Source organism: Gordionus sp. m RMFG-2023, chromosome 2 (genome assembly GCF_954871325.1).
Source record: "Gordionus sp. m RMFG-2023 chromosome 2, tfGorSpeb1-WG-v2, whole genome shotgun sequence".
Classification (NCBI taxonomy): Eukaryota; Metazoa; Nematomorpha; class Gordioida; order Chordodea; family Parachordodidae; genus Gordionus; species Gordionus sp. m RMFG-2023.
The window spans coordinates 35,384,310-35,411,479 of NC_088776.1; the positions used below are offsets into that span (position 1 = coordinate 35,384,310).

Below are 27,170 nucleotides of genomic sequence, written 5' to 3' on the forward strand. Positions count from 1 at the left end.
GAAACTTTTTGTATAAAGGCTTAAAAAATTCAAATTTCTATTTTGGGTAATTTAAGTGATTCTTTACATATAATTTTTTTATAATTCACACGTCTTCCGCTCTGCCCCACTTTTCTTATACCCGGAAATTCTCACCCAAATTGAATCAACAATCAAAGACTCTTTAGAAGGCATCCTTAATATAAAATTCAGCCCTAATTCTTGGATGCAGGCCTCCTTACCCTCGAAATTTGGGGGTCTTGGCTTAAGATCACCCGTGTCACTCAGCCTTGCTGCTTTTTTAGCCTCAGAATCAAGCTCCCGCTTAATTATGCTATCACTTAACAATAATCGCACAGACCCCCACTTTCTCCACGCCCTAGCAATCTGGAAAGAGAATTCCTTCTCCGCTCCAATCCCCACATCACGAAAGCAACATGACTGGGATCTTCCCTTAATACGCCACTCCGTTGAATATTTAATATCGAGTGCTGCTTCTAAGGGATCCCCATCAATCCTTTCACATTTATTATCTCCCATTACAGTTGATGAATCCTTAACAGTTGATCATCTCTCTCTCCCACAACTGCAAGTTCCACAACTTTTGCCTTCCTTATCGGGCTATGAATGGTTAGAAGCTTTGCCCAGCTCAAACTTAGGACTTCTCTTAACAAACGAAGAATTACACATAGCAATAGGTCTCCGTCTTGGTTGTAATATACTGGCCAACTCAACATGTACATTATGTTCCCAACCCGTTGATTGTTTTGGACACCATCCTCTTCATTGTCGATTCTCTAAAGGTAGACATTCTCAACACAGTGCAGTTAACGGCACCATTCTCCGTGCTCTACGCTCAGCTCAAATTCCAGCAACTCCCGAACCCTGTGGCCTCTCAACCGAGAATAATATACGTCCAGATGGGCTGACATTAATACCATGGAGTAATGGAATTCCATTAGCATGGGACTATACCTGCATCGACCGATTTGCTCCCTCCTTTAATAAGAACTCATTCATGCGAGCTGAAAACTCGAAAATTAATAAATACACTAACCTAACAAATTGCAATCTCATACCAATCGTATCCGACACAACCGGGTCTTTTGGCAATCATGCCCTAACCTTCTTCAAAACCCTCGGTAAAAAATCCGCGCCATCACTGGTGACCCTCAGGAAGGCTTCTATCTCAGACAGCGCATATCTATTGATATATGCAGATCTAACTGCATTGCCATCCATGGCTCTCTTTCTTGACCTCCTCCCACCCAACATACAATTTACTATTCTAATTATTTTATTTTTTTTATTATACAGTTTTTTATATAGATGTTATATAAATTATTTACATGACATTTTTAATATATATATTTTTTTAAATTACGTATATATGTTTTACTTTTAACGTTCAATGTATTAAATATTATAAAGTTCTTAATAAAAAGTTTATACCTTTAAAAAAAAAAAAAAAAATTAAAATTGTGTATTAGGAATAGTTAATAGTCCTAATAAATTTATATTTATGCTTGATATTTTTAAAAAACAATAATATTTCTTAAAAAAAATTTATTATTCCTGCGTACGCGCCTGCATGAAACTAATATAACTCTATTACCATTTTAGACAATGTTTTATAGAATGGACTAATAAGAAAAAATTTATAGACCTTACCAAATCAACAATTCTTGAAGAAGAGAATATAAACGACCAATCCAAATCATAAAACTATATGGTGGTTATAGCTTCCTCTTAGATGACATGATGGAAGATAGATAAGTAATCGATAAAATTATTGTATGATATTAAATTTCTAAAAGATTATCTTCCATTTTTAATGATACATAAAAGACTACACAGTTGACCATTATTGCTTATCTAAAATATGTAATCATATGCTCTCAGCAGCTGTAGTAATAATCTTAATAGCCACACAAATAATAGATGCTGGTTAATTTGCAGTTCTAGCCATGACACTCACGATGGTAACCCATATCAGAATTTATTCTGTTAGATAAATTGATAAAACAAAAACACTAAAAACCTTTAGAAGAAATTATGCAAATATATTGAAGCCTTGAGTTATTTACACGGCAAAAATGCCATATTAGAAATGAAACATTTTGTAACTACAAAATAAGAACCAGAGTGATATCATGAAAGCAATTAAAATTTTATATATTATTGTCGCACCATCTCTAGTTGGTATATTATATCTTAAACAGGGACGAAGCGTCCATACTTGAAATTTTTTATTACAAAATTCTTAGATAAACTTAATATAATCTTTATACTATGCTAAAAAAAAATAAAATTACTTCCTTAAAATAATTAATATATTTTTTATAACGTTAAAAAGATTTATAATATTTTACTACGATAAAAAATTTACGTTAAAAAATTTACTATTATTTTTACTACGTTCAAAAATTTACTATTATTTACTACGTAAAAAAATTTACTATTATATTTACTATTTTAAAAAATGATGGAAGCAAATTTAATATTGCTTATTTTCCTATAATAAATATACTAATAAATCATTATTCATACGATATATTTTTGGTGTAATTTTTTTATTACGTTAAAAAAAATATACAAGAAGGAAGCAAATCTAATATTGCTTATTTTTTCAATAAATAAATAGAAAATCATGTTATGATATTGTTTAATTTTACGATTAAAAAATAAGCATTGGGGAAGCAAATAAAAAATTGCTTATTCTTTTATAAAAGATTTTTTTTCTTACTTTTTAAAAAAAAAATTTTTTCTCTTTAAATTAATGTTTAATAATTGTAATTGTATTATTGAAAATTTATTAATACTAGTAGAAAGCCCGTCAAAAATGACGGAGAATGAGATTTTTATTCATTTTTTACGATAGATGTTATGTCAGGTCCAAGCTCACAATATTAGGAAGCATATAATTATAATATAGTTTATCAAGCCCAGCTCAACCCTTAATAATTTGTAAAAGATATTCCCATGTCAGGTGCAAGCTAATATTAATTTTGAGGTTCCAAGCCCAGTCGTATCCAATATAATTTTGAAAATTTTTTCCCACCTCGGAGATAGTTAAATTTTTAATTGATTTATCATCACATGAAGGGGAAATATCTGATTTACCAATTAGTTTAAGATGTAAAAAAACATGTGAATTCCGTATTAAGGGAAACTGGGAAGGCCTGGGCAAACCACTTATTAGAGAATCATGACATATAAAATAAAATAACCGACTTAGTAATATGATCAATTAAAATTATATATTAAAAATAAATTGTTGTTTATTATATAGGGTTATTGTAGCTTTTTGGATAAATTTAATGTATGTCTTGCATTTCCCAAATTATTTGTCTATAATTTTATGTTAAGTAAAAAAAAATGCTATCTACTTAAATTACAAAAATGCCATTAAACACTAATGAAACTTATATGAAAATTGTATATATATTTTTTTTTTGACATATAAATTTAGGCTAATTTTTTTAAAAAATAATGAGGAATAATTATTATGTTGTGTATTTGAAAAAATTAAAAGCAAATCCTTGTTGACATTTTTATTTTTGATGGAAAAAGTGACAAAATAAATCTGGAAGGTCGTCCGGAGAGGAAATAATTAATGTACAATTTCATATCATTTAGGGTTGTAGATGAAAGTAATGACGGATTACCAAAGCAGTGTACAAATCCTGATAAAGATGAGGCATATGCCTATGCCTTGGGATACTGGTAAAAGAAGAACGCAAAATGATATTTCTGTCAATGTCAGCATTGGTAGCCCCCTCTAAAATAGAATCATGAACGACAATGTTAACTCAACCATAAAAAGGTAGTAAGACTTGTTATAAAGGCCATGACAGAACTACTGCTTATTTTTCCATTAATAAAGTTGATATTGCCGTACTGCACATTCAAGTTTGAAAATTCCTCTAAATAATCATGAAAGTTTCTCAGAGAATCGGATAAAGTAATATTTATAATAACTCTTAGTGAAGTGAATGATAGTACGTTGAATGCTTATATTTGTTAAAAAAATAGGGAGAGGTGGCATAGGGATTTTGGTAGTGGTGATATTTGGAGGCAACTGTGTGAAAATAAATAAACATATAAATATAAAAAATAAGATAAAAAAAACAAAATAAACCTCCAGAGGAGTTAATTTCAAGCGTAGTTCTTTATTAATTTGGCTACCAGTAACTCTAGAACGGGCAAGGCGTTTATTTATTCGTCATTATTTTCTTTGCTATCTTTAATAGATTCATCAACATTATTATTGAAGTAAAACGAACATTAAAATTTGTAAACCAGTAGATGGGTCAATAATATATGCATATATCTAGTAGTTGGAAGGATATCAACAAAAAAAATTGGGGGGGGGGGCCTATCGAGCCTATTATGATATTCTAAAGGTTTATTTTGCATTTGTTCATTATTAATGGCTGATATATCAATATTTGAACAATTATAAAAAGGAAATAAGATGGGGATAGTTTTCTAAAGTAAAAAAAAAAATTTCTCAAGTTTTATTTATAAGGTAGGAATAAAATAAAATACCATTCGGAGAGATCAATTGGCAAGCTTAAAAAAAATAGGAACCTTGTGAATAAGTATAGAATAATTTAAATATTATATAAATACCGTAATATGTATTTTTTTTTTGAATAAATATAAAATCATAAAAATAGAAAACCCCGTTTAGTATTTTTTTATTGAAAGAATAAAAAGGAGAATTGTTAAAAAAGGTAGGAACCTTAAGAATAAATATATAATTTTAATTGAATAAAAATAAATATTGTAATATATAATGTATTTAGAATAGATATAAAATCATATATAAAAATAATAATAGTAAAAATAATGTACTATGTATATTTTTTGAGCATTATACAAAATAATCAGCAGGAATAATATAGCAATGGTGGATCCGACAAAATGGTAAGCTTTTAAAAAAGTAGGATCCTTAAAAATTGTTATATTAATTTAGTTAAATTTTAAAAATGTACTTTGTATAATTTTCAGTTAGACAAAATATTCATCAGAGATAAAAGCGCTTTATGTGCGGCCCGACAAAATGGATAGCCTTAAAAATACGAAAAAATTTCCAAGCATCCAAGATTTTAATAATTTAAAAAGATTTTCTCAAGCCCATTTCAATCTCTAATAATTTTGAAAACCAAGCTAATATTAATTTTCAGAAATATTTTTTAAGCCCAGTCCAACCCATAATAATTTTGAAAAAATTTTCCCAAGCCTGGAGATATTAAATTTATAATTAATGAATGAGAAATCTCTAATTTACTAATTAATCTATAAGTTAACTCAGTTAAATTGAATTTCTATATAAAATATTAATAATTTGTAATATTTATTAAATAATGTATTACTTTGACAATAGGTTTTAATATGGCCTCCTACAGTTGCATTAATTTTGAATAAAATTTCCCAAGCCTAGAGATATTAAATTTATAATTAATGAATGAGAAATCTCTGATTTACCAATTAATCTATGAATTAACTCCTAGTGATATATGCAAAAAAAAACATGTGGATTGGTAATAAGGGAAACTGAGAAAGCCTGGACAAAGCACTTATTAGAGAATCATGACAAAATAAGGTCTGCCCTAATATTATTAAAAGAAATAAAAAATATTATCTCGTATTATTGGAGATAACTCCAAAAATGTTTTTTTTTTACATCTTAAACTAATTGGTAAATCAGATATTTCCCCTTCAGGTGATGATAAATCAATTAAAAATTTAACTATAAAATTTTCAAAATTATATTGGATACGACTGGGCTTGGAATCTCAAAAATAATATTAGCTTGCACCTGACATGCGAATCTGCAAAGTTAGGCCCGGCCCGAGTCCGGCCCGCCAGAATGGGCTTCGGGCCGGGCCGGACTCGGGCCTGATATTTTTAAAAAAAATTAGGGCCGGGTCGGGTCGGACCTTGGAAATTTTATTAAATATATCTAAATTTATCAATTTTATAATGAATTTTTTATGTAAAATTAAAATTTTTGATTTAATTTATTGAAACTAAACGCAATATAACATTTATCTTTTATTTTACGGTAAATTTTTTTAAAATAAATTTAGGGTGTGGGCCTAGCCGGCAAAACTTTTTTAAAAAAAATTTCGAGCCGGGCCGGGCTTGAAAAATTAGGCCCGATGCAGATCACTAATGGGAATATCTTTTACAAATTATTAAGGGTTGAGCTGGGCTTGATAAACTTTTTTATAATTTTATGCTTCCTAATAATGTGAGCTTGGACCTGGCATGACATCTTTCGTAAAAAATGAATAAAAATCTCATTCCCCGTCATTTTTGATGAGCTTTCTTAATAATTTATAATATTTAGTAAATAATGTATTACTTTGACAATTGGTTTTAATATGGTCTCCTACAGTTGCATTAATTTTGAAAAAAATTTCCCAAGCCTAGAGATATTAAATTTATAATTAATGAATGATAAATCTCTGATTTACCAATTAATCTATGAGTAAACTCCTAGTTTAATTTCTATATAAAATATTAATAATTTGTAATATGTATTACTTTGACAATTGGTTTTAATATGGCCTCCTACAGTTGCATAGAAAACTTAAGTTATAGATTCATCTGTTTGTATAAAATAAATAAATAAAATCAACAAATAAAAATACGTACCGATGACATGACGTAACGATGACATGATGTAGCGATGACATGACGTAGCGATGACATGACGTAGCGCTGTCATGACGTAGCGATGACATGACGTAGCGATGACATGACGTAGCGATGACATGACGTAGCGATGACATGACGTAGCGATGATATGACGTAGCGATGACATGACGTAGCGATGACATGACGTAGCGATGACATGACGTAGCGATGACATGACGTAGCGATGACATGACGTAGCGATGACATGACGTAGCGATGACATGACGTAGCGATGACATGACGTCAAGATGACGTAGTGAGGACATCGGAAATTATAATATAGATTATCATTTAGCTCAAGAAATTTTGATACCAAAAAATTAATTATTGAAAAAGGAAGACCAAAGCCAATTTTAAGAAATTTAAAAAAAGAAATAAAATCTTGCATTCGTAATTTTTCTATCAATAAATATGATAAATATGAATGGCTCACTGGAAGTGAATTTTCTAATTCTCTATATATTGTTGGTCATGCTTATTATTCCCAAAGGAAAAAGAATGATAGAGGATTTTCGGATATGAATAATTTTTTAAAGGCAGTTAAACGACATGAAGAATCAACAGCTCATTTGCAGTCGATGATTCAATTAAAAACATTTGGCGAAATTCGTATTGAAAATATGATAGATTCGATGCGCAAAATATCAATCGAACAGCATAATTCGAAAGTTAAATCAAATATAGAAATATTGAAAATTTTAATCAATTCTATATGTTTTCTTGGAGTTCAGCAGCTCGCATTCCGTGGTGATGATGAATCACCTATCAGTAAATAGAGGAAATTATATTGAATTAATTTATTTGCTCGCGGAAGAAAATTTGCTATTAAAACATCATTTAGAAAATAGTACAACTTTTATTGGACTATCAAGTGATATCCAAAATGATTTAATTAATTCCATTTCATATGTCTTACACCAAAAAATATTGGATGAATTGGAAGAAACGGAATTTATAACAATAATATTAGATGAAACAATTGATATAAATAATAAATCCCAACTGGTTGTAGTTCTTCGATATGTTTTAAATAACGGGACATTATATGAAAGATTTATTGAATTCTTTGATGTTACAATGCATCGTGATGCTAATTCTTTATCAAAATTTGTCATTAAATTTTTGAATGATAAGAAAATTGAAAAAATTGAAAGGTCAAAGTTACGATGGCGCAGCTGTTATGTCAGGTGATTCACATAGACTGCAAGCAAAAATTAGAGACGTCAATCCTTCTGCACTTTATATTCATTGTTTTGCCCACAAGTTAAATCTTATATTATCAAAATCTTGCAGCAAAATTAAAGAATGTAAGGTTTTTTTTGCAACTTTATCTGGTTTAGCCAGTTTTTTTAGTACATCATCTAAGCGTACAGCAGAATTTGATAAATATGTTTAAAAAAGATTACCACGAGTAGCCCCAACAAGATGGGAATACAGTGGTCGGCTGGTTCAAACAGTTTTTAATTATTTGAAGGATCTAGTCGTTTTTTTTGAAAGTATGATTGATGAAGAATCTGATATTGTTTGGGATAATGATGTTCTAATAACATCTCGTGGCTATTTAAATATATTAAATGATGCAAATTTTCTAATTTTGTTATATTTTTTTCAAGAAGTTTTTCCAGAATCTGATTTATTATTTGATATACTTCAAACTAAAATTAACGATGTATCACATTGTCTTAAAAGTATTAACGATTTCAGAAATTCAGTTAAATCTAACATAGAAAACTTGATGTTTTTTGGAGAAATTTAAATGTAAAGGAAAATATTGAAGACAATTTAGATAAAAAACGTAATAGATCCGTGCCTAATACAAGAGAATTTTATAAAAATTTGATAATTAAAATAATAAATAATATGAAGAAAACAAGAAAATAACAAGTTATATTTTGTGTTTTGGATTAAATTTTATTTCTACTTTTAAAAATCAAATAATAATAATAAATAATAATCAACTGGTATATACACTAAAACATTTCAATAGATATTTAAATTAATACTCAATTAACATCAAAATAAATTATTTCACAAATTTGAATAAACAACACAATTAACATTCCCCTCCTCGACAAAGCATCAAGTTGCTGCTCGGTGGGCGCATAAGTCTGTCTGAGTCGCGTGCATACGTTTTCGTAGGTTTGTTAAAATTGTTGTACGTTATCATTATCATAAGGAATAATTGATCAAATTTGAATATATGGAATACGGAATAAAATTTTAAATTTGGAATAAAAATTTTGGAGTATGGAATGATAAATATGTAGAATTCCGTAAGAATGATAAATCAAAAAGATTATATAAAATTTCGCGTTTTTTTTTAAATTTTGCGTTTTATATATTTTATTTTAATAATTTAAGTAGCGTTTTAATATTATATTTGTAGCGTTTTAATATTTTATTTTAATAATTTAAGTTGCGTTTTAATATTTAATTTATTTTTATTTATTTTCAATTTCCGAGGTTTAAATATGCAAATAAAATATTATTCACATTTCCCTCTCTTTAAATAAAAAATTTTAATTTCACACCCTATTTTTAATTGTAAAAGTGTTATTTTTAATAAAAATTCTTCATAAGATAATTTTTAGAAAATGATCTCATCACATCATTTAAATACTTATCTAAAATGAAGATGTTACATAACTTGTCTTCAAAAGCTTTATTTCAAAAACATTTTTATCATATTAAGTATTACTTATAAGGGTTATTTAAATCATGTGATTTAAACCTTTTAATTCATGTTTTAATTACATTTTAATATATTTAAAATTAAAGTTTTATCTTCTTGTTTAGGATTTTTAATGGCTTAATTTTAATTAAATCTAAAAATTCATCTTTAGGTTTAGTTAATTTACAACTATTGGTCATCATACAAGAAATCAAAAAAATATCAATATTTCACTAAGAATTTAAGTAAATAATTTTTTTAAGGCTTTTTATGTGTTCAACTATGTCCATTATTGATTTACATTTAAGTTATTTTAATAAGTAAATTTACAACATGCCTTTATCTCGGCATAAAATTTTAATTTATAATAACTTTTCTTCTTACGTGGATTAGAATAATAAGTAATCATCATTGGTCTCACAATATAGAATTCATAACCTAACGTCCAACTTCCATATTGGTTCTTTGGTTGTCACATTAGGTTAGGGTTATCATATTCCAGTCCAACATCCAGAGCTAGGACACCATGAAGAAAGAAGCTTTTTGCATGAAAGAACGTGCTAAGGTATGATTCTTGGTCATATCAATAGATAAGGTAGTCATCTCAATAGGTAGTCATCTCAAAGTCATATCAATAGATTAGGTAGTCATCAAAATAGGTAGTCATATCAATAGATAAGGTAGTCATATCAATAGATAAGGTAGTCATCTCAATAGGTAGACATCTCAATAGGTTAAGCAGTCATCTCAATAGGTAGTCATCACAATAGGTAGTCATATCAATAGATAAGGTAGTCATCTCAATAGGTAGTCATCTCAATAGATTAAGCAATCATCACAATAGGTAGTCATCACAATAGGTAGTCATATCAATAGATAAGGTAGTCATCTCAATAGGTAGTCATCTCAATAGGTAGTCATCTCAATAGGTAGTCATCTCAATAGGTAGTCATCTCAATAGGTAGTCATCTCAATAGGTAGTCATCTCAATAGGTTAAGCAGTCATCACAATAGGTAGTCATCACAATAGGTAGTCATCACAATAGGTAGTCATCACAATAGGTAGTCATCACAATAGGTAGTCATATCAATAGATTAGGTAGTCATCTCAATAGGTAGTCATCTCAGTAGGTTAAGCAGTCATCTCAATAGGTTAAGCAGTCATCACAATAGGTAGTCATCACAATAGGTAGTCATCACAATAGGTAGTCATATCAATAGATAAGGTAGTCATCTCAATAGGTAGCTCATTTTTGTATATGTATATATCAAAATAATATTTGACTATATATATATTTTTTTTTAAAAAAACAAGTCCTGTCCTTCGAATTTAATTTAATTTTTACTTTTTTTTTAATTTTATGCAAATTTTATATATTTTCTTCTTTTTTTTTTTACAAAAACGTACCGGGGCGCCATGAAGAAAACAAGGAAATAACAAGTTATATTTTGTGTTTTGGATTAAATTTTATTTCTACTTTTAAAAATCAAATAATAATAATAAATAATAATCAACTGGTATATATACTAAAACATTTCAATAGATATTTAAATTAATACTCAATTAACATCAAAATAAATTATTTCACAAATTTGAATAAAACAAAATTAATATACTATAATCAATGAAATTAATTTTCGGTTTGATACATTAAAAATATCAAATTCGTCGAATTGTTAGATATTAGTAAATTACAAATATTTAATCAAAATTTCCCAAAATATTTATTAGACAATTTAAATGACGCTTATTCTCAATTTTTTGACTTATACAGGCTGGAAACCGAATTAAAGGTAGTGTTTCGTGACGATGAATTTAGAAAGAGAAAAAATGTTTATGAAATACTTGAATTTTTAATTAATACGATTTGATGAAAAGTTTTAAAGAGTTTTTTAAATTATGCAAATGTTTTTATCTTTAAAAATAATCAAATCTTATTGTAGAAACAGAATGAGTCAAAATCGATTATCGAATCTAGCTTTGATTTCTATTGAAAAAAAATTATTGAAAAATTTAAAATCTAGTAATAACTTTTATAATTCAGTACATCATTTTACTCAAAAACCAAGACGAATTCTGCTTATTTATAAATTTTAATTTTTTATGGTTTGACTAATAAATAAAATAAAAAAATTTTTTGATTACTTCCCTAGTAGTAAACTTGACGCCTCGTCACTGATCTTAAAATAATAGTAGTTTGTAATAATATTAAAAATAAATTCGTATTAAAAATTTAACTCAAATCTATATTCCGAAGAAGAAGAAAATAGCTTCCTAAAAACAAGTAAAAAAGAGAAGAAAAGATATCTTGTGGGATAAATAATAATACGCTTAATTTTAATTATATTGTTAATAAATAGATGGCGTGTTACTTATATTTATTATCAAAAGCATTTATTAGTAAAATTTTAAAAATATTAACTCTAATATATTATATAACTGTCAGATACAGGGGCATTTTACCTAATATTTTATAAAAAATTATATATAATAGAGGATTATAAACTATATGTCTACATACTTTTTATAAATAAATCTCTTATACTTATTTGGATTTGGACCTTTAAAAAGAGACATGATAATTAAATTTAAAAATCAATAATATAGTTGATTAGTGATTTAGAACTCGGCTAAAATATTAAATTATTAATTTTCAATTAATAAATGATTATATTTATTTAATTAGGGTTATATAAAAGGTCAATTACACTTCAACTGTTAATGCTAAATTAATATTTAGTGAGTGATATTGTTATATTTTTAACATAGAATTTGATTGCAAGCTGACATAGTATAATTTATATGTCATAATCTAAACTAATAATTAAAAAAGTATTCATTTAATAAAAATTAAGATAGTCTTATTAATTTTTTAATAAAATTAAATCTATATATTACTCAATAGAATTATAAAAGAAATTATTCAGAGGTCAATTAAAAACATTTATTTTTAGCTCAAGGGGATATTAAGGAGCCATTAAAAAAAATTTTTTGCTTCATGGGGCTATTCAAACTTTTCAGGGGGCTCAAGCCCTTGTGCGCCCTTCCCTTAGCGACGCCATTGAAACGTACCGATAACATGACGTAGCGATGACATGACGTAGCGATGACGTAGTAAGGACATCGGAAAATTATAATATAGATATTAACTGTAATATATTCTCTAACTGTAAAATATGTCTGTAAAAGTGGAATTTTACCTAGTATTTTGCAACCAATTTTATATAATAGAAGAATATAACTCTATGTCTACTTACGTTTTATAAATAAATTTCTTATACTTGTTTGGAATGAATTATTACCATGCTTTTATATTAATATATATAGAAGTAATTTATTATATTTTATATAAACTAATAAAAATATATTTCATATTTGTTTCAGGCTTATTATTTTATTAAAATTAAGCTCCTATCGTGTAAAAATATTTTATGACTATATATATCCTAAAGTAACCCGACCAAAGACCGGGATAAAGCGGACTGTAAGCCCGCCCAAAATGGGTTCTGGGGGCGAAACGCTCAGCATATATTTAATATGCAAACATATATTTAAAATTAGTTTACATTGTTCGTTTATGTTAAGTATTAACTGTAATCTCTGCATACTTTTTATACTTACAATTATATAAATTTCGTCTATTCCCTTCCCCAATATAATGTATTAATTGTTTGTATTCCATTATAAGAAACAACATTATTCTAATAATACATCTATCTCCTTCCTCAATATAATGCATTTATTGATTGTATTCCATTATAAGGGAACAACATTATTATAATACATTTATTCCCTTTCCAATAATTGATTGTATTCGATTGTAAGGAAACAACATTATTATAATAATACATCTATTCCCTTTTCCAATACAATGTATTAATTGATTAAACCATAGGCGTAGCCAGGATTTTCCTAAGGGGAGGGGGGAATTAAAAAATTACTGGAAACTTCGCCCCCAGACCCCCTTTGGGGGGCCTTCGGCCCACTTAGCCCGACCTTCGGCAGGGTTTTCTTAGTCTATATATAGTTATAAAATATTTTTACAAGATAGGAGGTTAATTTTAATAAAAAAAGCCTAAAACAAATATGGAATATATTTTCATTAGTTTATATAAAATATAATGAATTCCTTGTATATACATTAATATAAAAGCATGGTAATAATTTATTCCAAACAAGTATAAGAAATTTATTTATAAAAAGTAAGTAGACATATAATTGATATTCTTCTATTATATAAAATTAGTTACAAAAAACTAGATAAAATTCCACTTTTACAGACATATTTGACAGTTAGAGAATATATTACAGTTAATATTTTAACAAATTTTACAATGTTCTTGATAATAAATATAGCAACAATTAGCATATTTAAAGCCATCTATTTATTTAAATAAAAAATGATATTAAAAATTAATCTTCATATTATTCAGCCCACAATGTCTTAGAAAATATTTTCTGATGTCCTTAACAATATTTTATAGTTTTCTGTAAAATATATAATTCGCTATATTGGTAAAAATTACTTGATTGTCATATAATAATTGATAAAATTAGATATATACTGTAAATCTATGACATATAATATTCCACTGTTCGTGTGCTTTAATTTTTTTTATTCAATTTATGATTTAATTTTATCAATAGTTTTATAATTATATTTTACTTTTATTAAGATAAATAAATTAAAATTACTCACTTTATATAAAATTATATTTGATATATTATATTATTTAGTAATTTTATTGATCTTTAATAATTAAAATACATTACACTTTTGTCTTAAGACTTATCTTTGGCTTACATTCCATTTATTAAAAAACATTTTTGGTTCACTTTATATATTAATGCTTTTTTTTAAAAAATGTATAAACTATGATGAATAGTTTTTTAAAAAAAAATCAACTTTTACATTCTTTCTTCAAATGATTGCTTAAGATATATGCATACATTTTTGAGGGTCAGGGAGTGGGGGGAGGACAAAGGGGGATATTTTTTATTAGATTAAAATGATATTCACAAAAAGTGATAAATTTCTGAAAGGGGGGGATTTCCCCTTGCTTTCCCCCCCTTCCGACTACGCCTATGGAATGAACCACGGAAACAATTATAATAACACATATACTCCCTTCCCCAATGTATCTATTCCCTTTCCCAATATAATGTATTAATTGATTGTATATAAGGAAACAACAATATTATAATAATAATACATCTACTCCCTTCCCCAATATAATGTATCAAGTGATTGTATTCCATTATAAGGAAACAACATAATCTTCCCCAAAAATAATGTTATAAATTATTTTAAGGAAACATTAATGCAACTATCATTCCTTTTTTGCCTATATTATTTTTATCTTATTTAATTCTTCTTCTTTATCCAAAAATATTTGTTTTAAAAAGTTTTTTTTTTAAAATGTACTTTGTTGAACTACATCTCCCTCATTATCCAATTACCTTTATATGGATTGTTACTATTGAAAATTACATTTGTTATTGCCATATCAATATCATCAGATTCAATGCCTATATCATCAGATTCCATGCCTATATCATCAGATTCCATGCCTATATCTAATTTTATCTTTATATTAATAATTATTACTATTGGAGTTTTCATCTCTAGATGATCCTCCCACATATAGATCCTATTGTTTCATAAATAAAATGTATATAAAAATTAATTTACCTATTTTCTTTCTTTTTTGCCTACATTATTTATATCTCTCACATTTAATTAATCTTCATCGAAAAGATCGTTTAAAAGTGTATTTTATAAAATATATGTGGAATTAAAACTCCTTCAATATACCTGTGGTGATTTATAAAAAAAATAAGAATACGCTACTGTTCCGCTTACATTGAAAAATCATGGAAAGATTCTATATTGAGATGTCTCGTTTAATGTGTACTTTTTTTATTTTAGGATATCTATCTCGCCATTCCTTATTTTCATGACCCCCCCCCCCCCCCCCCATATCCATAGGCTAAGACTTCATAAAGTGCTATTTTGTTTAGTCAAATAAAATGTCATATCCTACGAAGTTTAATTTAAAAAAATTGTTTTGAAGCACTTGTAATTTAATCAAATTGATAATTTACTTTTATAATAAAAAAAATCCATTTTCGCTGCGAGTAGGGTTCGAACCTACGCGGGAAATTCCCATTGGATTTCAAGTCCAACGCCTTAACCACTCGGCCATCGCAGCAGTAATACATATATTAAATTGTTGCATTTATATAGTTTTTTAGAATTATAAATAGGAGTGTGGGATTTTTTTTATCTATTTCATTTAAAATGTCGCTTTCAAAAGTTTTTATAACACCTTTAATACATAACAGTTCTAAACAAATAACTTATGCAAGAGTTAGGAATCCCTCGACTATTTTATATAAGAATTTCACTCAGAATACAAGATCAACTTTACAAACTCAAATAAAAAAGAGAACAATCAAAGAGATTTTATTTGCTCCAGCTGGAGATGGAGGTATATTTAATTAAATTAAATATATGTTATGTATATTGTAATTTTTATTTATTATAAGCCTTTACTCTTGGTAGAGGTGCTTTAGCCGGTGGATCGGCTTTAGGCTTAGCAGCTTTATGTTACTATGGTTTGGGTTTATCAAGAGATGTGGGCACACTAGACAAATCAATGTATATAATAATATAATAGTCATAATATATTTTTTATAGTCTTTGGCCAGAGATTGTCAGAGAAAGGGTTAGAAATACATATGCTTATTTTGGAAGTAGTTTGATATTTACAGCTGGGTCAGCATATTACATATCAAAAAACCCCAAAATATTAAATATGTTTGCAAGAAATTCATGGATAGTAATATATAAATTTTATTTGATTCTGATTAATTAATAAATTTAACAAGTCCATAGGTCTTACATTTGTTGCTGTTATAGCAAGTGGGGCTTTATGTAGATCAATTCCGTATACCGATGAAGGCTTATTTGCAAAACATGTTACATGGATCTTACACAATGGAGTTTTAGGTGCTGTTATTGCACCTCTATCTATGTTGGGTGGGCCATTGTTAATCAAAGCAGCTGTATATACTGCAGGGGTTATAGGAGGTAAGTAAATTCAAAAATATTCATTATATGTAATTTAATGTATTTACTTATTTTGATACCATCAATTTTTTGTTTATTGATATTAAAATTAAACATATTTTATATAAATTCTGATGCATATCATCTATGCATAAAAATTAAAAAATTTTTTTAATACAATATTTTATTTATTGAGATTAGTTATATCTTTTTTTGATATATGGGAATCTTTTTGTTATGATAACATTATACTTATATAAATATGTATGTTAGGTATCTTATCTAGATATATCAATCAATAAAATTATTATAGTTTTTGTTCAATTTAAATTATAATCCTATATTCAAATGCTAGGTTTATCAATGGTTGCTGCTTGTGCTCCTAGTGAAAAGTTCCTATCAATGAATGGACCTCTTGCAATTGGATTGGGAACTGTCTTTGTTGCTTCATTAGGTATTTATTAAATGTTTTTATTAATATATGTTATTTTTGTATCTTTTTATTATTTAAAATATTTATATTTTATGAGTCTGTTCACCAGCAGGGTTGCCATGTCTCCCCCCATCAGCGGGAGACTCCCGCAATTTTTTAGTTTACACGCAGACATCTCTATCCCTCAAAATTACCACAATTGAAAATCTCCCGCAAAAATCTACCACAATTTTTTCATTTCTCCCTCATTTTTTTTTGGTACTTTAACGTTTTTAATTTATAAATAATAATTTTGAGAGAGAGTAATTGATTATTTTTATATTTTTAAAATAAATTTTAAATATTTATTCGAAAAACAGGTCTAGTTTGTAAATTTCTTATCCTGTTTTATTTTTATCCAATAATAAATCAACATTATTTCATTCATATAAGTCAGTACAGGGGAGTATATCAACATTGATTGCAATACAAAAATAATAAATAATACAGATGCAACTACTGTGGAAACCATATACACCTATCATGTAGTTCAACATCCACAGAGCTATATCATCACAATGTGGGTCAAATCTTTTTCCCATGATATTTAACAACTCCAATATAAGTGAAAATCTTACTTGTGGTAGAACATAAATGAGCAAAGCTGTCACAAGTGATTTAGTACCTGAACCCTATAGGTCAATTCTAGACGATTTGAAAGATGGGCATCCTTATGCAATTCTAACAGATGCATCTAATAAGGGAAATATTAAAACATTTCCCTTGATCCTTTGCTATTTCAACAAGGATAAGAACATTTCAATAAAACTGTTAGAAAATTTTTCCTTGGATAGTGAAAAATCCAACGATGTAGCTAACCACATAATGTAAATATAGCTGATTTAGGGTTATCAATGAATTGCATGTCAACTTTCTGCGCTGATAATGCCTCTATAAATTTTGGCAAAAACCAAAATGTATTTACCGAATTGAGGCAGCACAATAATGAATTAATACCAATTGGCTGTATATGCCATATACTACATTTCTTGCAAGAAGGCAATGAATGTATTATCTGTGGATGTCTAAATAATTATGATGAAATGTTTTAACGAATTTAATTCATCAACTAATAGAGTTAATGAAATAAAAAAGTTGGTGGAATGGTCTGACTTGGAATGGTGTGAGTTGTTGTGATATGTACCTATCAGGGGGTTAACATTAATACCTGCCATCGATAGAATTTTAAAATTTTACAAACCCTTAAAAAAATACTTTTTAAATAAAGATTTTAAAAGCTGTCCTAAAATTTTGAAAAATTTTTTCGAGTATGTAATGGAAGAAACATATTTGGGATTAGTTTTACATGTAGGAAATCTACTTCATGCAGTTAATATTCAGTTGCAATCAGAATATTCTTTATTAAAAAAGATTCACAAAATCATGCTACAGCTCTGTTCATCCCTACAGTTAAAAATTGATAATAAATTTTATGGCGCTATTGCTAAAAATATTATATTAAAATTTTCAAATAATACTCTAATTAATACATTTTTATTAAGACAATTTTAGAATATTTACAATCAAAATTTTATCTTAATAACTCTATTTACAAATGTATAAATATTATGATCTTGGAACAGAAACCGTCAATTGATGGTTTTATTTAATAAATATATTAAAAAATACCGAAAGACATTGATGTCTTGTTTGAAGAGATTGTAATTCTCTCTATTTTTTAGAATACTTAAAGTTAGATGGTCTAAAAGCAGAGGAGAAATGGGTAGAATTTTTTCGTAATAACAATAAATCCCCATGCTTGGAAAAAATATGCAAGTATGTCTTCTCCTTACCTCATTCGAATGCCTCATCCTAGCGCATTTTTAGCCTGAGGACTGCCTGGAAAAAGGAGAGAAATCGGATTGTTTTAACAACATTAGAGGCCGAGCTAATGGTTAAAAAAATTTATAATATGTCATCCCAGGAATTTTATAAATATCTCAATAACGACGGTAAACGTTTAGTTCCATTATTTAAATCTCAAATAAAATATAATTAACATTATATATAACTATTTAATTTTCCATATTTTTTTAATATTTTACAAAATCTTATTTATATATTTGCATAAAATAAACATATTTTTTACATTGTAAATTTAAAATAGAGAGCCTTACAATATCCTCAAACAAGACATCAATGTCTATCGGTATTTTTAAAATATTTGAACATTTCACTATAGTTTTAGCAATGGCGCCATAAAATTTATTGTCAATTTTTAACTGTAAAGATGAACACATCTGCAGAATAATTTTGTGAATCTTTGTTAAGATTCTTCTGATTGCAAGTGCACATTAACAGCATTTAGTAGATTTCCTACATATGAAATTATTCCTAAATATACCTCTGCCATTCATTATTGAAAAAAAATTTCCAAATGTTAGGACAGCTTTTATAATCTTTATTTAAGAAATATTTTTAGGTTCATAAAATTTTAAAATTCTATCGATGACGGGTATTAGGAACATACCGCAACCAACATTGTGCTGACTCAATTCTATAAATACACTCTGGTTTTTCCAAATTCACTGAGGCATTATCAGACCAGAAAGCTGACATGCAATTTATTGATAATCCCGAATCTGCTATATTTTTTATTATATGATTAGCTATGTCTTTGGATTTTTTACTATTTGAAGAGAAAAAATTAATAGTTTTCTTGAAACGTCTTTAATTTTGTTGAAATAGCGGAGGATAATATATTTCCCTTATTAGATGCATCTGTTAGAATTGCATATGTATGCCCATATTTCAAATCGTCAAGAATTTACCTCCTGAATTTAGGTTCTAAACATTGATGATATCCTTGCTCATTTTTGTTCTACAAATAAAGTTTTCATTTATCTCGGAGTCGTTATCTACCCACATTGTAATGATAAGTAGCTCTGTTTGTACTACAAGATAAGTGATTACAATTGCCGCAACTGTAGTTGCATCTGTATTATTTCTTATTTTTGAAGAGTATTTTTGTTTTGCAATGGATGTAGATACACTCTCTACACTGATTATAATAATGTGATTGAACAATAATAAATAAAATAATTATCATTGAAATGAGTACAATATTACCTTATTATGTATCTAAACGTGTTAATTAAGCGCCTATCCCTATAATGTTATACACACACACAAGGTAGATTTCCAATTGCGGATGTTTTGTGGGACATTCGCATAAAATATATTTTTTCAAAATTAAAATCGTTTGTTTTTTTATAAAATTTTATCTTGTTTACATTCTTTTATATTTAAAAAGGATCTTTGGTTATTTTTTATTCTATTTTGAAAAATAGTTACCGAATTTGTATTTATATAAACTAATTATAAAAAATAATTGGCTGATAATTAAGTCAACCGGAAAATACCAAATTTCTCCCGCAATTTGAAAATTTTGGCCTAGCAACCCTGTTTACCAGTGTTATCTTACTTAAATATAATTCAGTATTCTATCATCTCAGCACACTCCTTTCACCCCTTACAGACTTATAAATGTTACTTTTAATAAGTATCAAAACCAACAGCATAGGCTCATCAAAAAAGTGCTTTGCAATTTTCCTAGTGCTTGTTGCTGGGAAACTTGGAAGGCTACCTATATTTTAATTATACAGATGGAGCATAGTAACTATTACATACTCACCATTCATAATATACTGATATCTTTACAAATAATAATTATAATAAAAATATAAAATCCTAAGCTAGAATAATTTTAAATTTATTGTCTTTATCTCATATACATGAAATATTATTAGTGATTTTTAAAAAAAAATTAATCATAAAACATATATATTAATCTTAGAGAAAAATCTTTTTAATTTATATTTTTATAATTTCTTATTTAATTTAACCATGATAATCTAATTGATATATTTATTAAACTTAGTAAATATTAATTAGACAAATTAATTTTTTTTATTTCATAAATAAATAAGATAAAAACAAACATACGCAAATACAATGAGGAATAAAATAACGCATAAATATAATGAAATTTATACTATTTATGTTTAAAAAGAGAATTAGAACAGATAACTAAAATATTTTCTAATATTTCAGGATTTAATTTAGTTCTCTGCGCAGAGAGTATAAACTTAAGGTTAAAAAATGCTCTTTCTATGGATACTTGCGTAGCTGGAACTGCTAGCACAGTGATAGCTAATTTGTAAAGCTCTGGAATTCTATTCTTTACATTTCCCCAATAATTCAAACGATTAGTATCTTTTTCTAATCTCTACATTATCAAATGATCGAATTATGTATTCTATTTCTACACATTTATTATAATTTTATATGCCTTTAGAATTATTCTTATTAATGCTTTCATGCGACTTTAATAAATCTTCAAACGTGGCATAGTATCTAGAATTTCAATATTCTGATTATTTAAATTTTGAATTAAGTTCCAAGTTTTAGAAAGATGGTTTTTGGCGATCTCTTTTTCTTTAAATGTTAAAAATACATTATATCTTGGGTCGAGTTATATAGCTGAGCAAAAAACGTCATTTTTCAAATTTATTTCTCGGGCTTTTATCGTGGAAACTAAAAGTCAGGCAAATGGATTGTCTACTTTGCTCGTTTGCATGATATGATCCACGTGGCATAAAAATCGCTTATTGTTAAGTTCACTTTGTATATTTATTATCAAAATATAATGCTGGATATAAAGCTTTTAATATACACTAATTATTTTCCATTCATTCTCTAATAAAAATTTTACGCGATCATTGCTTTGGAGCGATATTTCTTGGCAAAAGTTTTTTATTATCAAAATATAATGCTGGATATAAAGCTTTTAATATACACTAATTATTTTCCATTCATTCTCTAATAAAAATTTTACGCGATCATTGCTTTGGAGCGATATTTCTTGGCAAAAGTTTTTTAACTAGTAATCTCTCCAAAATTAAATAGATTGAGTTCCATCTTATGCAACATTTTATTAGTGGTTTTTTCAAATTTAATTTGGACAGAATAGCCATTCTTGTCTGATTTCTTATTTTTTGTATATGTTTATTCCTTTATTTATAATGACAATTTCATTTATATTTTTAATGCAATCATTAATTGTTAATTTAAATGTATGTGAGGCACATCTAATATCCATTAATATGGATCTGGTAGTAGGTTCAAGATTAATATTTTCAATATTAAATAGTTCTTTATTTTCATCATAAATTATATCATTGTATCTATATCATCATTATTTAAATAGTCATTACAGCTATCATCTTCTTTATCGTGATGTATTAATAGCTTAATTAATTTAATCATATTTGCTACATTATCGGTGGTTATCGTGTAAATTTGCTCAATTCTTATTTCATATTCTTTTAGAACATCAGAATAATTTTTTAAGATATTCTGATGTATATCTTTCTTTTATCTCTTTCATGATTTATAAATTGAACGTTGATCCCCAATATGGACGTCTATCATATCTAGTTGCTCTATCTAATTTTAACGAAATTTCCTTTTTTATATTTTGCGAAAAATCAAACGCCATTTTTAAAAATATTATTATGTATATCTTCTGAATTGATAGTTAAATTTACCCAATCCTATAATTATTGGGTCTATAATATTTCAAAAAGATTCGTCGTCAATTGATTTTATTGATTTTCCGTGCATTGTTATTTCTTTATTGATATTAATTTGTATTGTAGTAGTTCTGGAAGCATTTTGGATTGTATTATACTGATTTGCATTTTCCATTAGAGTTTTTTTAATAGTCAAATTTTCTTTCCTTTTTTAAAAATTATTTGAATTTTCTATCATGGAATCTTTCTATATGTCGCTAGAGATTTGTAGCATAGTACACATTTAAAACTTCGCCACAATCTTCTAGTTTATAAATAGATTGATTTTTTATAATATCTACTATAAAATAGGATCGCCAGGATTTGACTTCCCGAACTATTTAATAGATACTAATATACTATATTATGATGAATAGATCAGAATCTTTTATTATATAAATGGAATAAATAGAAATTTAATAGAAACAATTTTATCATTTATTTTTATACTAGTTGATAACCCTTCAAGAATGACGGGAATAATAAAATCTTGAACTATTATATGAATTTTTTTAAAATAAATGACAAATTTTAGTGATTATTTATTCATTTTATTAAATTTAGCGTAAAATATATATGAAAGTAATCAAAAATATAGTGTATTGATAAATTGGTATTGTATGTCATTTCCAGAGTTCAAATATTGTTGTTGCTATAAAAAATTTTATACTGGCATATTTTGGGGTGGTAATATGAGATAAATGTATTGGCTAAATATAATTTAAATTTATTTGTTAAATCTAGATTATAAAAAGTATTTAGGATTAGTGAGGGAGGTTAATTTTATGGCATGAGAAGATATTGATAAATAGGTATTTTATACTATTTGCAGAGCTCCCATATTGTGGTTGAGATAAAAAAAATTATTACCATATTTTGGAGTGGTAAATAATTTAAATTTATTTGTTAAATCTAAATTGTAATATATAAATTAATACATTTTACTTTGATTGAATATAAATACTTACGCTAAAATTAATATGAGATAAATGTTTATTTTTCAATTGGCTAAATATAATTTAATTTGCTATTTTAAATTTAATAATATTCATTCTTATCATAATTTGAGGTTAGGTTAGTTCTTTTTTATACAACACAATAAGATCTAAATTATATAAATTAATCGAAAAATATGTTAATAACAAATTAATAACATATATAAGAAAGATAATAATACAAAATTTAATATAGAAGGTGGCTAAGCGGGAACAACGTTGCCTTTAAAACGTTGTCATGGGTTCGAATCCCGTGATGTACAAAAAAATTTTCTAAAAATTTAACATTAGAGATATATAGTCTCCATCGATTTATTTAACATTAAGAAGATAGGAAAGTTGATAGAAAAAATAAAAATTAACATTAAGATGATAGGAAAGTTGATAGGAAAAATAAAAATTAACATTAAGATTATACGAAAACGTTCATTTCTTGATTACGGAGATTATATATATATAGAATATATAATATGGTTATTTTATATCTTTTTAAAAATAACTTGGATCATAGAATTTAAATGACAATAAATAAAATGGTCAGCAATATTTTAATCATCAGTATAATTTTTTATTTAATAATCATATAGTTTTTTTAAATTCAGTATTCTAATATTCATTTAAGTCATTATAAATTATTTATTATGAAAATAATATGTTAGTTAGCATTTACCATTATTCATATATGCAAAATAGAAAATATGATTAAAGAATAGCATTTGTGATGAATAGTCTTCTAAATCTGTTTTTTTTTGAATAATAAAAAATCTTACCATAAATCTTCAGTTTAAATAAGTTAACCAACATTGCATTAAGTTATTTTTATACTTTTATTTATTTATGTGTTTTATATTGAATAAACAAACTTACATTGAGTTAAAAATAAGAGCAAGTTTTACATTTTGATGTTAAACTAAATATAAATACTATAGTTTAACTTAAATTACTTATTTTATCATATTCTATATAAACTAAGATAAACTTTTTTGAATATATTAATTAGTAAGAAATTATAAAACATTAAAAGTGGTCAGTACTTGATTTTATTAGATGTTAGTTATTAATGGTAGAATTATATGATTTTTCCCTAAATTATTAGCAAGTATTATTATAAAAACTAATTAAAAATATATATATAAGATTAAACTTGTTAATTTAGCCAAATATACTATTATGATGATATATTTTTTTTAATCGTATATATTATTTATAATGCCATTAGGAAGTATGTTCCTGCCACCCACAACCATGCTAGGAGCTGGTCTTTACTCGATATCTGTTTATGGTGGTCTTCTTGTTTTTAGCCTTTTCCTTTTATACGATACGCAAAAAATTGTCAAAATAGCCGAGAATTACCCTACTAATCAAATAGCTTGCCCATATGATCCCATAAACGCGTAAAATATTTTCAATAATTAACAATTTTTTAAAAATTGCCTATCCATTTTAGAAAATTTAACAAGAACAAGTTATATGCTTTGTTTAACAAAGTTTTAACCCTTGAACAGGGTCATATTTAGACTTTCAGTTTGTCGGGGCTCAATGGTTCAAAATTTATAAAAATTTAAAACCTATTTGTTTGCTTTGAATTTATTTTTCTGAATTTTAAAGGGTCTTTCCAAAATTTTAATGAGGCTCTAGCTTCATAACCCTTTCCTATTTACCTCACCTGCTTCTTTAAGTGTAATGTAGGGTTGTCGGAGGTTTTAAAATTGGTATTTATTTAAATTTTTACTTCTCTTTTTATTTGAAAATTATTTAGGGGGTACATTGTATATATATATATATATATATATATGTTAGCATCAATATGCTATAGGTTATATAATTTTTTGAGCCCTTTTTTTAAACTATAAAAATCTGATTAATGTAAAATACTTATTATTTACGAGTTTCAAATAATTTTATCTCAAAAAATGATTTAAAATTGAAAAAAAAACATATTGACGCTATTATATAATTTTTTTTTATCTATATAATATATATAATATTTTTTTAAAAAACAAAATTTTAAGTTCGATGGGTATTTATATGGATACCTTGAATATCTTTATGAGAATAGCCATGATACTAGCTCACGGTGGAAGTTCTAATAGAAGAAAATAAAATTCAAGATTTTTATAATTTTAAGTTTATTTTGAATATCTCATATTATATCTTAATCTTGTATTGTCTAATGATTTTGCCCAAAAATGTCAAATTGATTTCTAATCATACTATGAGTTTAATTACATAATATATTTTAGAAAAATATCTATACTGTGGTCGTAATTATGACTTATTATTATTACTTATACTTTTAAATACCTTATTCTTCCTGGGTTTTCTTTACTTGTCTTAAATACCTTATTCTCCCTGGGTTTTCTTTACTTGTCCTTGAATACTTATAAACATCATTTGAGAAAATGTATTATCCTAAATAATAATTTTTATGTACCAATCAGAAAATATATTTCAATAATATATGTCCAGAGTTGGGCGTACCACGAATTTTATGATACGTCCGTAATTGATTTTCTCAAAATTTTTAAATATATTATTTGAGGATTTTTATTCCATGGCTATATTTATAGGGAATTTTTTCTCCTATTTTATTAATTTTGTAATTTTTGATATCTTTAAAAACTGGAAATTATTTTCCTAAATTCGTTACCTTTTTTTCAAAAGAATATTTTTCATTTCTTGATAAGTTTGTTCAATATTCACTTTTAACCTTATTAAGTTTGTTGTTTTTTTATTTTTCTCATCTTTTTATATTTTATAATATATATCATTTTTTTATATTTTCACTAGATAATTCAATTTTATAATTCCTGATACATATTTATTATATTCTCATTTATAAGTTTTGGCAAATTCCCTTACAACCTTTATTGTAAATTAGATATTTTAACCCTATAAAAAGCTACTAGTGTGTCTGTCTGTCTAATCTAATAATGAATAGGCTAATGTTAAAATGTTTATATTGATTATATAATTTATTTCTACAATTATCGATAATTTGAAATGATTGTAATATTGTATTCAAATAATAATTATCTTAATTTAAGGGGAATAAATATATTAATTTATATTTTACTGTCAACAATTATGAATTTCCCTTTGGACACATACTGGAAATGAAAATAGTAATATTGGGGGTGATTTAGATGTTGATTTTAGTTTTTGTTTAAAAAAATTATTTTAAAATAATTATTATAATGTCTCATTTGGTTATTAATTATATTTATAGTTATATTAATGATGGTAAAATATTTTATCATAGTTTCTTCATATCTATTAGGTATTATATTTTTTTTAAAACGATCCCATAAATTTTGGATTATCTACCATGGAGGAATAAACCACAAAATTTAATATTATTTATTTTCTTTCAGCTCATTGAAAAATCAACATACATATCTTATTTATCAATATGTGCATCTGTTATTTGATTTATACATATATCTCCATTCCTATTGTTTTGCCACACACAATTTTATATGGATATAAACTCTCCTATAAAAAAAGGGGTTCGGGTTCAAAGATAAAAATTTAAAAATGGTTCAGAGTATATGTAAATATTGGTTCAATATTAATAAAATAACCCACTTTTTCATTTATTTATTTATATTCTTCTCCATATAAACATAATTTAATAACAATGGTTAAAAATCAATTTATATTTAAATTTATTTTCCAAAATAATTTCTGCCCTAA

The 27,170-nt window shown here is 26.2% G+C and overlaps 1 protein-coding gene and 1 non-coding gene across 2 annotated transcripts; one reads left to right on the forward strand and one right to left on the reverse strand.

The window, feature by feature from the left end:
• Positions 1-15,476: 15,476 nt before the first annotated feature.
• On the forward strand, positions 15,477-26,547 carry LOC135923366 (growth hormone-inducible transmembrane protein-like). The gene is made up of 8 exons (XM_065458063.1): positions 15,477-15,575; positions 15,618-15,853; positions 15,912-16,023; positions 16,063-16,204; positions 16,254-16,455; positions 16,790-16,888; positions 24,694-24,868; positions 25,487-26,547. The coding sequence occupies exons 2-8, from the start codon at positions 15,664-15,666 to the stop codon at positions 25,575-25,577; spliced, it is 1,011 nt and encodes a 336-aa protein (XP_065314135.1). The 5' UTR covers positions 15,477-15,575; positions 15,618-15,663; the 3' UTR covers positions 25,578-26,547.
• Positions 15,493-15,574, reverse strand: Trnas-uga (transfer RNA serine (anticodon UGA)). The gene has a single exon. It is a non-coding gene; the product is annotated as a tRNA-Ser (tRNA).
• Positions 26,548-27,170: the final 623 nt, after the last annotated feature.

What these genes read in the sequence shown, in the direction of transcription:
- LOC135923366 (XM_065458063.1), top strand. Translation starts at nt 15,664, where the DNA reads ATGTCGCTTTCAAAAGTTTTTATAACACCTTTAATACATAACAGTTCT. An exon ending in TACTGCAGGGGTTATAGGAG is followed by an intron (nt 16,456 to 16,789) that starts GTAAGTAAATTC and finishes TTCAAATGCTAG; the next exon opens with GTTTATCAATGGTTGCTGCT. An exon ending in TGTCTTTGTTGCTTCATTAG is followed by an intron (nt 16,889 to 24,693) that starts GTATTTATTAAA and finishes TAATGCCATTAG; the next exon opens with GAAGTATGTTCCTGCCACCC.